The following is a 15943-nucleotide window of genomic DNA, read 5'->3' as shown; positions in this document are numbered from 1 at the left end:
CACAATGCAGCAGTTGTTTGACTTTGGTATTTTCTCTCTAAGAAGAGTTGATGTCCCAAGATATCGAGTCTCATCTGCCCGAGGGTTCGAGGCTTTTCGGTTTAGCAACCATGAGCTTTACCGACTTGACCACGCCGAAAATATAACAAATCTACTGACAACATTTCCATGAACTTAAGATGTTAGGGTCTAATCTAGTTGTTGATTATATTTTATCAAACATTGCGTAAGCTTGTTTTTCGGGTCACACAAAGTATCTACTAAATATGTATGCAAAAATTAGGGCGAGGCCATGCATCCACTTACCAGAATAACATTTCACAATAGCCAGAACGTATGGAAAAATACATCCTAAATATAGAATACAATACCACCCAATCGGTTAACGCAGAATATAGTACAATGCTACAACGCTCATACCATGCTACGTCTAAATTTAGCCCACGGTCAAGATGGTGTTTCCGAATGACTGGTATAAATTGATGTTGCAAGCCGTGCATTTTCTCTTCACTTGGTGGTGGTTGTGTCTTTTGTTTCTTGGATTTATTTGATAAAGTCTATGATGAGCAAAGTAAGATTTATTTAAAGTAAAGTAAAGTAAAGTAAAGTAAAGTAAAGTAAAGTAAAGTAAAGTAAAGTAAAGTAAAGTAAAGTAAAGTAAAGTAAAGTAAAGTAAAGTAAAGTAAAGTAAAGTAAAGTAAAGTAAAGTAAAGTAAAGTAAAGTAAAGTAAAGTAAAGTAAAGTAAAGTAAAGTAAAGTAAAGTAAAGTAAAGTAAAGTAAAGTAAAGTAAAGTAAAGTAAAGTAAAGTAAAGTAAAGTAAAGTAAAGTAAAGTAAAGTAAAGTAAAGTAAAGTAAAGTAAAGTAAAGTAAAGTAAAGTAAAGTAAAGTAAAGTAAAGTAAAGTAAAGTAAAGCAAAGCAAAGTAAAGTAAAGTAAAGTAAAGTAAGTAAAGACACGTGTACATACTTGCGTATGCAGTGTTTGTTCCAATGACTCTAACATTATGTAAAGTCGCTGCACTTTTCCCTTATCTAGGTCAGGTGACCGTTTGATTTCGTAGCACTCCGTTAGTTTACTGTACATAGGCCTAATTAAGTTTCCGAAGGTATATTTAAAAAAAATTTCTATAATATGAAGATTAACTTTAGCAGGTAAAAAGTTCATCTTCCGTGAACTGGTATGGACTGACGTGGTATCGGTCTCGGTTACGGGTCGATGTTTTAGCTTATTAAAGATTTCTTCAAAAATGTGTTATTTGTTTGTGAATTAACAATTTTTTAAAGGGAAGTAATTTAAAATTGATGAGTAGCCTAACTTTTTGTCATTATTATTGAGGAGTCAGGTCTACAACATGTATTTTAAGCATTTTGATCACAATTATTTGGAAAATATTTAAATATATATTTTGTCTGTAATGTGAGAATAAAAGTAAAATCAAATTTGGTCTAATCTTTCACTTTTATTTGTAGCAAGTTCTCTATATTATATATTCCATTGTAAATTCATTTAGTATGATAATCATTTGAAACATGAGTGTTTTTATTATTCTCTCGTATTTTTGTATTTGTATCCTATATTTCAGTTCTCTAATATTTTGTTTTGTTTCCTATATTTCATTTCTCTAATATTTTGTTTTGTTTCCTATATTTCAGTTGTCTAATATTTTGTTTTGTTTCCTATAATTCAGTTTTTCTAATATTTTGTTTTGTTTCCTATATTTCAGACAAAAATGGACACAAGCGGCCTTTTAAGGGCAGCGCTTGTCCTAGTTTGTCTGCTCTCTATTGGCACAGGTAGGTTGAGAAAATAATTGAACATATTTTACTACAAATAATTTTTTTTTTTAGAAATTTTAAAATATTTCTTTACAATCGGTGGCGTTACTAGGTCCCCCCCCCCACCAACCCAACCCCATATCTCTATCATTTTTTAAAAATCGTAAATCGATAAATACATTGTTTTGACGGCAAATTTTATGATTAAGAAAAAAATGGTGTCATCTCCCCTCCCCCCTCTTAATGTTATCACCCGCTGCGGACCGTATCCCCCGCTACGGAACACAAACAATAAGTTCTAAATCACTTTGTGTTCTTATATTATTGTTTAATTACCAACGTAAAATAACGTAAAATACTAATTAATTTATAATTTATTGAAATTACTTTTTTTGCAGCTGAAGATCTTATGATGGACGAGGAATGTAAGTACCTTTACAAACATAATCACAAATAGGTCTAAATGTTTCCATTTTTTCATTATACCGGTTGGGAAAGTTCGATATTTCTTGCTGATATATAATCTCAAGTTAAATTGTCATTACCACCAGTGGCGTAGCGAGGTCGGGTGTCACCCGGTGCGGCACTTAATGGTGTCACCCCCCAGAGGCGTAGCGACCCTTCCCGGGGACAAACTTTCAAATTTTCGATTTGCATCCCCCCTCAAACTTTTGATTTGCACCCCCCCTCAAGTTTTTCTCTATACATTTTGCTATTTTGTGCCTTGGTGTCACCCCCCTAAATGGTGTCGCCCGGTGCGGTCCGCACCCCCCGCAACCCCCCCCCCCCCCCTCGCTACGCCTCTGATTACCACTCAACGTAGCGCAAAATGTCATTCTTAAATTCATATAAAACAACAAATAAAATTAAAAAATAAATAATTTAAAACACATTACAATGAGCCCAGAGTTTTTTTCAGGCATCTCTTCGGAGTGGGGGGTCCCCCCCCCCCCCCCCCTCGAAGAACGTCTATCGCCCCAACCCGAACAAAGTATAATTTATAAAGAAAATATACTTCTAACAGTTTCCCCAACCCCCTCGAAAATTTCAAGGGTCAGCTCCCCCCCCCCCCCCGGAGAAAAAAAGCCTGAAAGAAACACTAAACGAACATTATAACAATTGTTTACACGTGTTTTGTTTTAAACCCACAGCACAAATGATGGCTGATACACCAGGTTAGTCGATGTTTTTACTGTTGTATTTATTTCACCATAGCATCTAGGTTGTGGCCAAAACATCGACTTTTGTGTGAATGTGTGTGACTGTTGGTTATTACAAACATCTGCTTCTTTAATTAACTTGTTTGTGTAATTATATTTTTCTTCAAATAATTTAAAATCATAGGGTATATATAATTATATAAAGTCATAGAATTAAAACACCCCGTTGTATAAGTTTTTTTGTTTCATTGTTACTATAGAATAAATAGGTTTATAGCTTATTAAAACATGCTTCTAGAATAAGTTAGCCTAGACGTGCAAGCCTAACCAGCGAGGTAGGTGTTTAAAATTGTACAAATGAACAGGTAATGTATGCAAAGCCAGGGGTTAAAAACCTTATTTAATGACTTTAGATTCCTTCGCCGTGTGAGTGACGCTGAATGTTTCCAATTAGTTTTGTAAAACAACGTATCATTATTAGGCTGTATAGATTTACTTTCTTTTTAAAACACATTTCACAGTCACTATTTTTTACCTGATGCTTATAAAAGGGTCGTCCTTAAAAAAACGTGACTATTTTAGGATTTTCATCATCCCATAATCACACGCAATTGCAAAAACCAAAGAAAAAGTCCCTGGATAATAAAATGATGTTACGTTCTACTCCGCACAGCCAACTAAAAATAAACAGAATTCTTCCGAAAAGAGGATTTTTTTCGTCATTTTATTCTTAATTGTTACATATGGACCCCTTGCAAATGACGTCACTGATCAGTCGCTATGTAAACATCCGCCATTAGGGTGTACTAGATCTACGTTCAAAATGTTGATCTGCCACGTCACACTTTTTAAACACCCCCCCCCCCCATGTAGCACAATGTGGTAAATGTGAACTCTAACCCAGGTGAGTGCCTTCATATAAGGATGACCCCTCCCCCCCCTATTCCTAAGCCTACTGCAGCATTTATACATGCGGCTCTGGAATCCAATGGTTATGACCCCTGGTTTAAGCGATTGAGTGTTAAAAATCACTACCAAACTGGGTCGCCTGTTGACGTGAACTCTTTTGTGTTGTCGTTTAGTATTGGTCAAAACTGTTGTCACGTGTTTGTATTTGTCTCGTGCACAGTTGTTTCACTAGTGAATTAACATTATTGTCTTACTTTCCTAAGTCCTACCTTACATCTACTTAACCAATACGCGTTGTTTAGTTCGCGACAAGATAAAAGCATATTTCCTTCCTTATATTTTGATGATATTTTCATCCCAATGTTAGATTAGCTAGTGAATACAGACTTTGTAAATTTCACCATCTAGTAAGGCCAAGCAAAGGCAGAAATGACTGATAGAATTGCTATTGTCAGAAGCTGGTTTTTGTTTGTTTAAATATAGCCAAATAGTCTCAAAAAGAGCACCTGTTCGGTAAAGTTATTGTAAACATCTTTAGACCAGGTTTTCGTTTAAATTGGTTAGATGGTGAACAATTTACACAGTTATGTTCTGCTTATCTCCCCTTCCTCTGTATGATTGCCCTTTTATCTCCCTACCCCTAATCTTCCTTTAACTGAGTTAATGCTACGGTATGCGAGATGTAGGATTTAACATTGCCGGAGTGCCGTCATTGCAAAAAGATGTTTCGTTAGTGTAATCTTGAGTATGCACATAGTCTTTTCTAAGTAAAAAACGTATTTTAAAACATAGATCAATTAAAAAGTAAAAATAAAAACAACCCTGAAGCGGTTAGTTCTTTTAATGATTACAACTGTTTATTTTCCGTTGGAAAAAGATATTAAAGTAATATCCTATATGTTCAAGCTTTGATTTTTTTTGGTCTGTAACTGTATTTCGTTTATTTTGCCGAACATAAACGAATGTATATAAAAGCTAAGGTTCCCCTCCAATTTGTATAGCCTACATCTTTGTCCGAAGGTTTAAATTAATCTAAGAAATAACGGATCAGTTTTATCCTCTTACCGTAATCCTACATCTAGCATACGCCTAATACTGCACGTATTCTATCTAGACTATGTTTCCCTTTGTCATCCATAACTACATTAATAAAACAAGTCTTACCCCTTCCCCCACAACAATTAACCATATTTTCAGCCTCCAAGAGTCTAGACATCGCTTTTCTCTTTCATGCTTCGACCAACGTCAAACACAATAAGCACTTGCAGGCTTTTAAGAATTTCATGCGTGGTATAGTCGAAAAAATCGACTTCAGTTCTAAAAACGTCAGGGTCAGCGTCATAATGTATAGAATGAAGCCTAAAATCGTGTTCAATTTGGAGAAATTCAAGAAGAAGGAAGACATTTTGAAAGCTATAAATACTTTGAAAGTGAAAAAATTTAAAGCAGGGCATTTGATTAATGCGTTGAAAGACATAGGCGTGAAGGTTTTCAAGGAGAAAGAGAAGGCATCCGTACCGAAAACGGCCAGGGCGTTGGTTATTCTAACGGACGGGGACACTCCCGGGGATACTAAAAACATAGCGAAGCTGGCCAGGACGATGAAGGAGAAAGGGACGCAAATCTTCACCGTGGGGGTAGGCCTCGCGGACAATGCTAAGTTGCACACCGCAGCTAGTTCTAGGGAGGACACGTACAAGCCAGCAACGGCCGACGAGCTGGCAACGGTCGAGACAGAAGTGTACAAGAAGCTGGCAGCACGTAAGCCGTAGGCATGATGGCACCGTATTGCAGCAACCATTCACTATACCAATATGCATTTCATATGCACTTTGCTCGATTCAATAAGACGGAGTTTGAATCATTGAAAAAGACACTGTGTGCATATATATATATATATATATATATATATATATATATATATATATATATATATGTGTGTGTGTGTATAGAAAAATTATAAGCTGGCCGTATGAATGACTAAGCTAACATCTTTATAATCGCATGGTCTTGCCCCACACAGCATGAGAACAATTTTGATATTATTTTTTACTTTATATTTTCTAACTTTGGAAATCTTAATAAGCTTTTTTTAAAAAATTGTCTGAACACTGAACTAACAGCATCATAAAATAAAACTATTTCTCTGGTATTTTTTTTTTAAATTTCGTATTGATATAGCCTGCTGAAGGGAAAGATTGTATTTTGCATTTACGCATTACTTTGGCCTAATACAGTTAAATCACTAGTGGGAGCATAAAATTCCCTCCTATCCCACGCCCCAAATCATTACCCCCCTGGGTAATGACCCCTATCCCCCCCACTGCTAAATTATTATACATATGTACAACAAAATGCAACAAAATGAACACCATAAAATATACATTTCTAGTATGATAGTACAAGTAATATGGTAGGACATGAATAGTCTACTATTTTTGGACATGGGCAGTCTACTGTGGTAGGACATGGACAGTATACTGTGGTAGGACATGGACAGTCTACTGTGGTAGGACATGGACAGTCTACTATGGTAGGACATGGACAGTCTACTGTGGTAGGACATGGACAGTCTACTGTGGTAGGACATGGACAGTCTACTGTGGTAGGACATGGACAGTCTACTGTGGTAGGACATGGACAGTCTACTGTGGTAGGACATGGACAGTCTACTGTGGTAGGACATGGACAGTCTACTGTGGTAGGACATGGACAGTCTACTGTGGTAGGACATGGACAGTCTACTGTGGTAGGACATGACAAGTATATTGTGGTAGGACATAGACAGTCTACAGTGGTCGGACATGGACAGTCTACTGTGGTAGGACATGGACAGTCTACTATGGTAGGACATGGACAGTCTACTGTGGTAGGACATGGACAGTCTACTGTGGTAGGACATGACAAGTATATTGTGGTAGGACATAGACAGTCTACAGTGGTAGGACATGGACAGTCTACTGTGGTAGGACATGGACAGTCTACTGTGGTAGGACATGACAAGTCTACTGTGGTAGGACATGGACAGTCTACTGTGGTAGGACATGACAAGTATACTGTGGTAGGACATGGACAGTCTACTGTGGTAGGACATGGACAGTCTACTGTGGTAGGACATGGACAGTCTACTATGGTAGGACATGGACAGTCTACTGTGGTAGGACATGACAAGTCTACTGTGGTAGGACATGGACAGTCTACTATGATAGGACATGACAAGTATATTGTGGTAGGACATAGACAGCCTACTACTAGCCTAGTACCCCTTTGTTGGTCTAAATCAGGGGTCTCCAAACTTTTCAGTCCGAGGGCCGCATTAACTATCAATTTTCAGTTCGGGGGCCAGTTTCTTCCAGGCATGTCATTGGTTTTTCTGGGCAAAGTTCCTCAGCCATCACCAACAAACGTTTTTTCCGTGGACAAAAAGATCTCCGCGGGCCGGATGAGAGGACCTCGCGGGCCGCATCCGGCCCGCGGGCCGTAGTTTGGAGACCCCTGGTCTAAATTGAAAACAAAATAAGTAAATCTTACAAACTGTCTTTACTTAGATCTAGAGATAATTTATATTGAAATAATTTTATTTTTATAAACATAAAATAGCATCTATCTAGATCTATAGTCTCTATAGTTAGATCTAGATCTAAATTTAGATTTAGCCTATAGACTCTAGAATCTAGACTAGATCTATATTCTAGAATCTAGATCTACATTGTTAGGCCAATAACCCAGATAACTTTAATCGAAGCATAGCCTATCCTAATATATAAAAGCCCAATGTGCGCACATCTCTCTCTCTCTCTCTCTCTCTTTCTCTGTCCGCAAAAAATTTTCGCCGGACATCACGTCAGAATCGGCAGCGATATATCGAGAATTTTTTACGGACTTTTGTTGAAAATAATATGTTAGATGTTTTAAATGTATAACCACAATTTTATTTAAAGAAGAAAAAAAAAATTAAAGGCGTATTCGAATGTAGAGAAACAGTATTATTTATGCAACCGGAAAAGCATTAATATATGTGAAAAAGAACGCATAAAACTGTGACGTCACTATTGCTTATACATTAACTAATGACGTCATCTGCCGTGTTTAGAATGAAAAGAAATGAACTATTTCATTCAAATTTGATTTAGATCTACGTACACTATGAAATGTATACAATACAATTTTTCCGGCCTAAACTCATAAAATTTATTTTATGTATTTGGATTCTAGATCTAGACTAAATCTAAATCTACGCAATAACTAGATCTAGCTAGACGTAGACGGCCGCTAAGATCTAGATTTAGACTCTAACTTCTCTAAAATCAATTCCAAAAATAAATTTCTATATTAGGACTAAACTATTTCAAGACTTATTTATTTTATACAAAATCTTAGTTTGGAACTGGCTAATTTGGGATAAAAAATTAATTTGAAAGAATAGGCATATTCGCGTAAGTTAAGATTTTAAAATACGTGTTTCATTCACCGTATTTTATAAGGTGCCTAAATAGCGGAGATGTTAGTGTACATTAAACCACGCAGGTGGTGCGGGTTCAAGACACAGCAAGTCAACTTGGTTAATGTATTCTTTTTTATTATGCTCGGGCTAAACTTTAAAAAAAAATTCTTTGTCGGGTGTCCGATAGGGCACTTCCCGGCGCCGCAGGCGCTTCAAATTTGGCATGATCTTGCCTTGGTGCGACAGAACACGGGGGCCGGTTGGCCGAAAAGTCTACGATGTGGGGGTCAAAACTGACCTCGACTGACCGGTACCTTATATGAGCTATAAATCGAAAAAAAATGTCCACGGAGGAACCTCTTCATAACTCTTGAGGTCGTAGACCGACCTTCGGGCGAATTAATTAAGCATTCAAATTCTCAATGTTTTCGAAAGCCTAAGCGAAGCTGGGCAGCATGCCTAGTGTACAATATTCAATAAGAAAAACGTCAAAATAATTCATGAACATAATTTTATAGACTGTAAATCTAGAATCGAGGTCTAGATCTAGGCTAGATAGGTAAATCTAGATCTAACTAGATCTAGATCTAGCTACTTTATTTGATATCTAGAGTCTAGATTCTAGATCAAGCAGATTTGAAATGTCGCGTTTCGAAACTGGAGATAGCATATTTTGACTCGTTTCTTAAAGAGCTTTCATTTAGCCCCCTTCTCAAGAAAATCTCCGGTAGTTCTAGAGATCTATTCTAGATTCTAGATCTAGAATCTAGACTCTAGATATCTAGATCTAGTCTAAATCTAAAATTAAATTTAGTTGTTATAATAAACAGTCCAGATTTAGATCTAGATTCTCTCTAAATCTAGATGTAAAATCTAGATCTAGATTTAGATATAGAATCTACATTTAATATTTAATTTGGATGATTTGGAGAAAGGAAACGAATTTTACTTTTTTAGTTCTCATTTGTCAGTCGTCTGCTAGCCTAGCTAGACTCTAGTCTAGCCTACTACTCTAAGCCTACTAGATCTAGACTTAGATCTAGAATCTATTGATCTCTATAGATCTAGTTATAGATCTATTTAAACTTTAAACTAGATCTAGACTCTAGGTCTAGATTTAGTTTTCTACAGATCTAGATTAGATCTCTAGATTCTAGATCTAGCTAGATTTCTACAAGTCAGCAACGGCCGAGAGAAGTGTACAAGAAGACCAGCCCATTAAAAAAAAAAAAAACAACAACTTCTCACTGATTTAAGCCTACTCTATTGCAAGATCTAGAGTAGAGTATTCTAGAGATCTAAATCTAGATCTAGATTCTAGATCTAGTGAATTCTAGTGCTTTATTAAAATTAGAATATCATTAGGCCCTAATATTAAATTATTCGATGTTTTTGCTTTTTTTTTACTGCAAAAACATGTGAGTTTAATAATTATTAATTAATTTAATAGGCCTCATTTCTTGAAATATTATGTTTTCTCAATGATACAATAAAATTAGATCTAAGTAAAGATTAAGCACAGGTCAATTTAATGTGGTTCCTAGATCTATGCCTACTCTGCAATTTTGCTAAACATTTTATCTAATAGCAATAAACACACATATAATAATGGCTGATAGATCAATGTAGCTAAAAGCGTCAATTGTCTTAAGCACAAATCTACACTTTTTACATAAATTTAGCACTTGCATGAGTTTTTTTAATAAAATAACTTAAATATGAGAATTAAGAAATCAAATTCAACTGTTAGTTAAAGTTAAAGGCAAACCTTTGTTTTTCATAATTATAATGACTACATTAAACTGTTAAAGTAATCCAAGTCCATTTTAGGATAAATATAAATCTAGATCTAGATCTAATTTTAAATTAGTAATTTAAAAAATTGATTGCTGCTTCTAAACATTAAACATAGGTCTAGTAAATAAAAAATGGCAAAACAATCATATCTTTTTAATGAAAAACAATACAGTAAATGTGACTAACCTTACTGATTATATGCATTTATCTCCAGTACAATTAGCAGAAGCTAGGGATGAAAAAATTAACATGGTCCGTTCTGCTGGTATGTGGTGTTATATGTTGAATTTTTGTTTTTTGTTGTCTTTTGTATCAGCATTGATGGTCTAATTTGATGGTCTAATAATCAATCCAGTGCTTATTTTTCAGGAGTTTATGTTTAGAGTTAGGCTATGTACACAATGCAAATATTTTGGCTTGTAGAACTATAAATCTTCTTTAAAAGATTTTGAACTGTATTCAAAAGTATCATGCTTTTACGCCTGCTAAAACTGCTTTTTGTTTTGAAATCTTAAATGAAATTGAATCTTAATGATATATGTTTATAATTTCAGCCAGTGGACAGGCAGATATTGCCATTATCTATCATTTCTCCCCTAAGACAAAACCAGAGAGTATTACAAAATACTTTATACCATTTTTGAGCACCATAATAACTGAGGCTAGTGCAAAGATTATCAACGGGGATATCAGGCTTGCTATTGCTAATTATGCTAAAAGAACTCGCAATCAGGTATGTCAGTGGGGTTAAATTAAATAGTTAATTAACTGTTAAAAATAGTAATAAAGATATTTATCTTCTCCTGACACTTCAGCTATAGTATGGGCTGCTAACTACTGCTCAGAGTTCTCTGTCCTTGGCCATTCTCACCTAGTGTCTTTAAGACAGCTGCCTTTCTCTCTGCATTTAGGGTTCCATATTGAGTCTGCATGATTTTCTTGTCAAAAGTTTTGTCTATTCAACCCAATCTCTTAATTTCCTTAGCAGGTCCTGATCCAAAAATTGATATTACTTATGGCATTTGGACAGCACTAGGGAGAACTCTTCTCATTCAGTTGTTAATGGCTTTTTATATTTTCATCTTGGTCATCCTCCAGTTCTTTGTTACACAGAATTTGACATATTTCACAAATGAACACATTTTAATATACACATGTTTAAAAAGTTGCTGTCACAAATTTATTTTTTCTCAACAGTTGTTTACTTTGAATGAATTAAAGACAGCTGATGATATGATAAAGAAACTTAAAGGTATTACAGATAAACATAGATCTAAAGATGCTGATGGTGAGCTGGTGCTCAAAGATGTAAGTATTTTATTTAATAGCAAAAGTTAAAATTTTATAATTAGTACTAATAATTTTGCTGGATTGATGTGTCATTTGTTATAAGCTTGTTAGTATACCGCCTTTGTTCAACAATAATCTAATTTTTGTAATGACAGTTAACACAGCTTAATATATCTACAATATATTGCTTGGTAACAATAAATGATTTGTATAATCTGTAGTTTCTATTTTACCAAATATATTGCTTGATAACAATAAATGATTTGTATAATCTGTAGTTTCTATTTTACCAAATCACTGATACAATGTTGACAAAATTCCACTTCAATATGTGTAGGTTGTAACAGCTATAGTATTGTACTTTCTAGGTACCTGGTAAACTATTTGCTAAAGCAGTGGATCGAGCTGGGGTCCAGAATATCATTGTTATGATCACAGATGAAAAGCATACAGAGGATGAAAAGAAATTTTTTGCAGAAGCACAAAAATTGAAGTCTAGTGGCTATAAAGTAATGGACTATTTCCATATAATTCCAAATAAGTAAATTGAAAAAGCAGTTACATAAGTAGTTAAAATTGTAGTGGAGAAAGACAACCTTTGTTTGCCTAACTTAATTAGTCTTCATATTTCATTTAAAAAAAATGACACTCTATTTTGATTTCTAAATTTACAGCTAATCACAATCGGATTAGAAAATGCAAATGCTGCAGAACTTAGGAGTGTAGCAAGTGACCCAGCGGACAAATCTTCTATAATTTTGAAGTCTTATGCAGAAATTGCTAGTCCAAATGCTATTGAGAATATTAAAAATGCAATTGGAGTTTGTGAGTAAATTGCTTGAGCATAATTGCTATAATTCCTTTGGTTGAACAGTGGTGTTAAAAATGCAATATTATTGGCTCATATAGTATGTTGATGGATATCTGTGTAATATTAAAAAAAAAATTTCTAGGATTCTATTCTGCATGCTCTTTTATTGATAATTTTTCATTGGTAATTATCACAAAGGACAAATTAATGGATTTTGAAATTTACTTCAATTGAAAAACTAAACACATCTCAACTTAAGTAGGAGATTTTGGCTTGTAAGATATCATGGTGTACGGCAGAAACATTGCAGTATGATTTTTATTTTAGAATTTTCTGTCCTCAGTCAAAGGGGGTGCACCAGCAACTAAACCTCCTATGCCTACAAAGACAACAGGTTCTTATTAGCTATTTATATTCTACATTGCATTGCATCTTTTTCTAATACAAGTCAGATTTATTTTATGCATGTTAAAGTTTTTCAATAAACTCAATTTTTTCCCCTTATAATTCTATTAAAATCAATTAATTAGTAACATTTAATTCATGAAGAGTAAAAAAACTGATAATAACATTGATGAAAATTGCATGCTATTTATAACTCTGAGAGATGATGTGCATGATTAAGTTTCCCTGATACAAACACACTGTAGAAAAATATATATCAATTTTCACTTTTTAATTTTTATTTTGTCTTGTTTTGATTAAAATTAGGATACAGAGTGGATCTGCTGCAGATTATTTACTTTTCAACATTTAATAAAAATATTTGCTTTTTTTACCATTTTGCATTTGATTTAGCACAGCACAGTGAAATTAATTTTTTTTTCAGTTCCCCACAGCACTGCATGAAAACTGCATTCACTTTTAGGGTAAATTATTTTAGGCTTAGAATTTTAGAATATTGATGAAAGCAGAAGAACAAATTATTGTTTAGGAAATTGGTGGGGTGCTTTATTAAATATAAACAATATTTTACAGATACATTTGAAAATGTATGATAAATTATTTAATTACATAATTTTGACCTTCTGTGACAAAATGAGTTTTTTTTGCACTTAAGCTATTTTGAACAAGAGCCAAAAATAAAATATCAGAAAACATTTTAGAATATTGATTTTGGGATAATAATTGTTTATTTTTTTATGATGTAATTTCATGATGCTAAAAACAGTTGACTTAAAAGTATTTAAATTGTCTTTGAAAAGTAGCAGATAGTAAATTCAGCATTTCTCTGAATCAAATTTTGGATAAAAAAACATTTACTACCCAGATATTAAAAATTTGGTTCTTAATTGTTCTATGGCATTAAAATAATGCAGAGTTTAAATTGGTGTAAAACTGTCCGAAAACAAAGTCAGCCATTCATGCAAGTCAACTCTAACGTTACATGATTTACTGAATCAAGGGGAAATAATGTTTTTTAAAAAAAATTTGATTTTCTGCTTTCTAAATGCCAATTGCTTTGACTCATTTTAGTTATATTTTTTTTCAGCACATTTACTATAGTTTTCACTAGTTTTTATTTAGCAGCACAAATTTCTTGCATAGTTATTTTGCAATGTTTTAGGTCCACACAATTTATTATTGAAACAATCTAATATTGTTTGGGCCAGTTCAGGTATTGATTAAACTAGTTTCTTTAAGTTTGTTTCTGATATTTTTCAGAATTTGAACAATCAAAAGTTGAATATTATCAAAGACTTAATTTTTAAATAGATGCAATTAAAAACAAGTTTTTAAAATTATATAATAATACATTATATAAAGAATTTACACACAATTTCAATTTAATTTAATGCATAATAATAAAAAAAAAAATTATTAGTAATACAATACACAAAAAATGTATAATATACAAAATTTAACTATAATATAATAAGGTTGATTTTTGCGTAGAACTCGAGATTATAATAATGATATCTGAAATTTTTATGCTGCTTAATTGTATATTGGACTAATCTAGATAATGGTTGATTTCAGAAGTAGTTACTGGCAAGTTTGATCTAAGAGGTGAGTTGTTTATTGTTATAGTTTTTTTAATTATGGTGTTTTTGTTTTAAGAATTCAGTTTGAGCTGCTTGTTTTGTTTTTTTTTACAATAAGAGACTTATTATGTAGCCATCAAATCACTTTAAACAGTGGAACAATTTCATTGTTACTGACATGGGAAAAAACAATTTTTTTTTTCAATAACATCAAAAGTAACCTAATCACTGAAATATTTTTTTTTGAGACTATACATTTCTGTTTACACATTTAAAGTTGTAATGTGTCTTTAAGCTTCATGAAAATGTCTAATTTTACAACTTAAATTGGCCACTGAATCAATACCACATCTGTTTGAGTGCTTTACTCTTCTCATAAATTTAATTGTGCCTTTTGAAAAAGATTAATGTTTAAAAGCTTCAGGCTTTTCTATATTCTAATGGAAATTGCATTTTAATAACATTGCAAATAATTCTTAAAGTTTTTCAAACCCTCTTTGAATGTCCAAATGGTTTGATGCAATCAAACAACCAATGTCAGTATTGTTAATCTCTATCTGTAGTACTTGAACAAGCATTTGCTTGTTATTGTTAAAAATGTAGTAGCCCACCCTTTGAAACTTTGTGGTCCGTCGAAAAATAATGTAGTTAATGGTTAGACATACTAGTTTTATAAATTGCAATTTGAGAACCGTCTTATGGGCCTTCATTAATTTTTTAGGACAAAGTGCTGTTGATATTGTGTTCATCGTCCATTTTAATCCTCAACGAACTGACAATGAATTTAAACAGCTGATTGATTATATACAGTCAATGTTGAATACTGCTGATATTGATGGAGGAAAAGTTAGGGCATCTGTAATTTTGTCCCCAACTTACAAAGTTTATGATTTACAAGGGTATGTATAAAAATTATTGCTTAGCTTATAATTATGTTACATAAGTATAATGTCAAACTGTCTATTCATGCTCTTGCAGTATATGGTAAAAATACTTTATATAGGGTGTATATATTTGAAATAATAACTTCAACTTTAGTATTTGGACTTAGCTCTCTGACTTGAGCCTTTTTAGACCAAAAATAAACATTGTTCAATTGTGCTATATTTATAATTTATTGTTAAAAATATTTTTACAGGCGAACTTCTAATGAAGGTGCTGTTGAAGCTCTGGATGGCATTTCAAAGAATTTCATGAGAAGTCCAAGGTTTAATCTCATAGCTTCATTGAGATTGCTAGAAAGTGATATTTTAAAAGAAGAAAAAGGTGACAGGAAGAATGTTCCAAATGCTGTTGTCATCATTACTGATACAAACTCTCAGCAAAAGATGTCAGAAGTGAGTTATTTTATCTAATAATAGATTTATCGTTTTAAAATCGCTCCTTGTTTTAGAATTATGACATCAATTTTTAATTTAAATATTTCACTATTATTGAGATTATATTAATTATTCTTCTGTAATTGTTTACTATGCTATCCACTTTTTAAGTCTTGTTAAAACATAATTTTACCAAAAAAATATAAATGTTTATAATCAAATCTGTCCATGTAGTAAGATCTTTGTGTAGTTTTAAATTTTTGCCTATTTCATGTTAATAAACTTTTTTGAACTACTGCCAGGCTTTAAAATTCTATAGTTAGTTTGCAAATCTTTAAGACAAAATGTTTTTTTGAATCAATTTAAAAACAGTTGTTTCTTGTACAGCTTAGGTCTAATCATTGTTTAAAAGTTATTTTACATAATTTATTAATAGTGAAAAATAAAATAAAA

At 33.0% G+C, this 15943-nt stretch overlaps 1 protein-coding gene across 1 annotated transcript in view; it reads left to right on the top strand.

Moving 5' to 3' along the window:
* The first annotated feature begins 479 nt into the window (after window positions 1-479).
* Window positions 480-15943, top strand: part of LOC131947147 (uncharacterized) — a 63368-nt gene continuing 47904 nt past the window's right edge. Inside the window, exons 1-14 of the mRNA XM_059308255.1 lie at window positions 480-571; window positions 1724-1793; window positions 2174-2200; window positions 2927-2950; window positions 5042-5605; window positions 10300-10350; window positions 10640-10818; window positions 11283-11393; window positions 11744-11884; window positions 12050-12200; window positions 12530-12580; window positions 14167-14196; window positions 14893-15070; window positions 15310-15508. Coding sequence (XP_059164238.1) covers window positions 560-571; window positions 1724-1793; window positions 2174-2200; window positions 2927-2950; window positions 5042-5605; window positions 10300-10350; window positions 10640-10818; window positions 11283-11393; window positions 11744-11884; window positions 12050-12200; window positions 12530-12580; window positions 14167-14196; window positions 14893-15070; window positions 15310-15508 — 1788 coding nt within the window. The 5' untranslated portion in view covers window positions 480-559. The remainder of the gene's footprint in view (window positions 572-1723; window positions 1794-2173; window positions 2201-2926; window positions 2951-5041; window positions 5606-10299; window positions 10351-10639; window positions 10819-11282; window positions 11394-11743; window positions 11885-12049; window positions 12201-12529; window positions 12581-14166; window positions 14197-14892; window positions 15071-15309; window positions 15509-15943) is intronic.

This window comes from Physella acuta, unplaced genomic scaffold (assembly GCF_028476545.2).
Source record: "Physella acuta isolate Inbredline_101_S28 unplaced genomic scaffold, ASM2847654v3 ptg000585l, whole genome shotgun sequence".
NCBI lineage: Eukaryota > Metazoa > Mollusca > Gastropoda > Physidae > Physella > Physella acuta.
The sequence above is the reverse complement of the archived record's forward strand: the minus strand, read 5'-3'. Positions and strand labels throughout refer to the sequence as shown.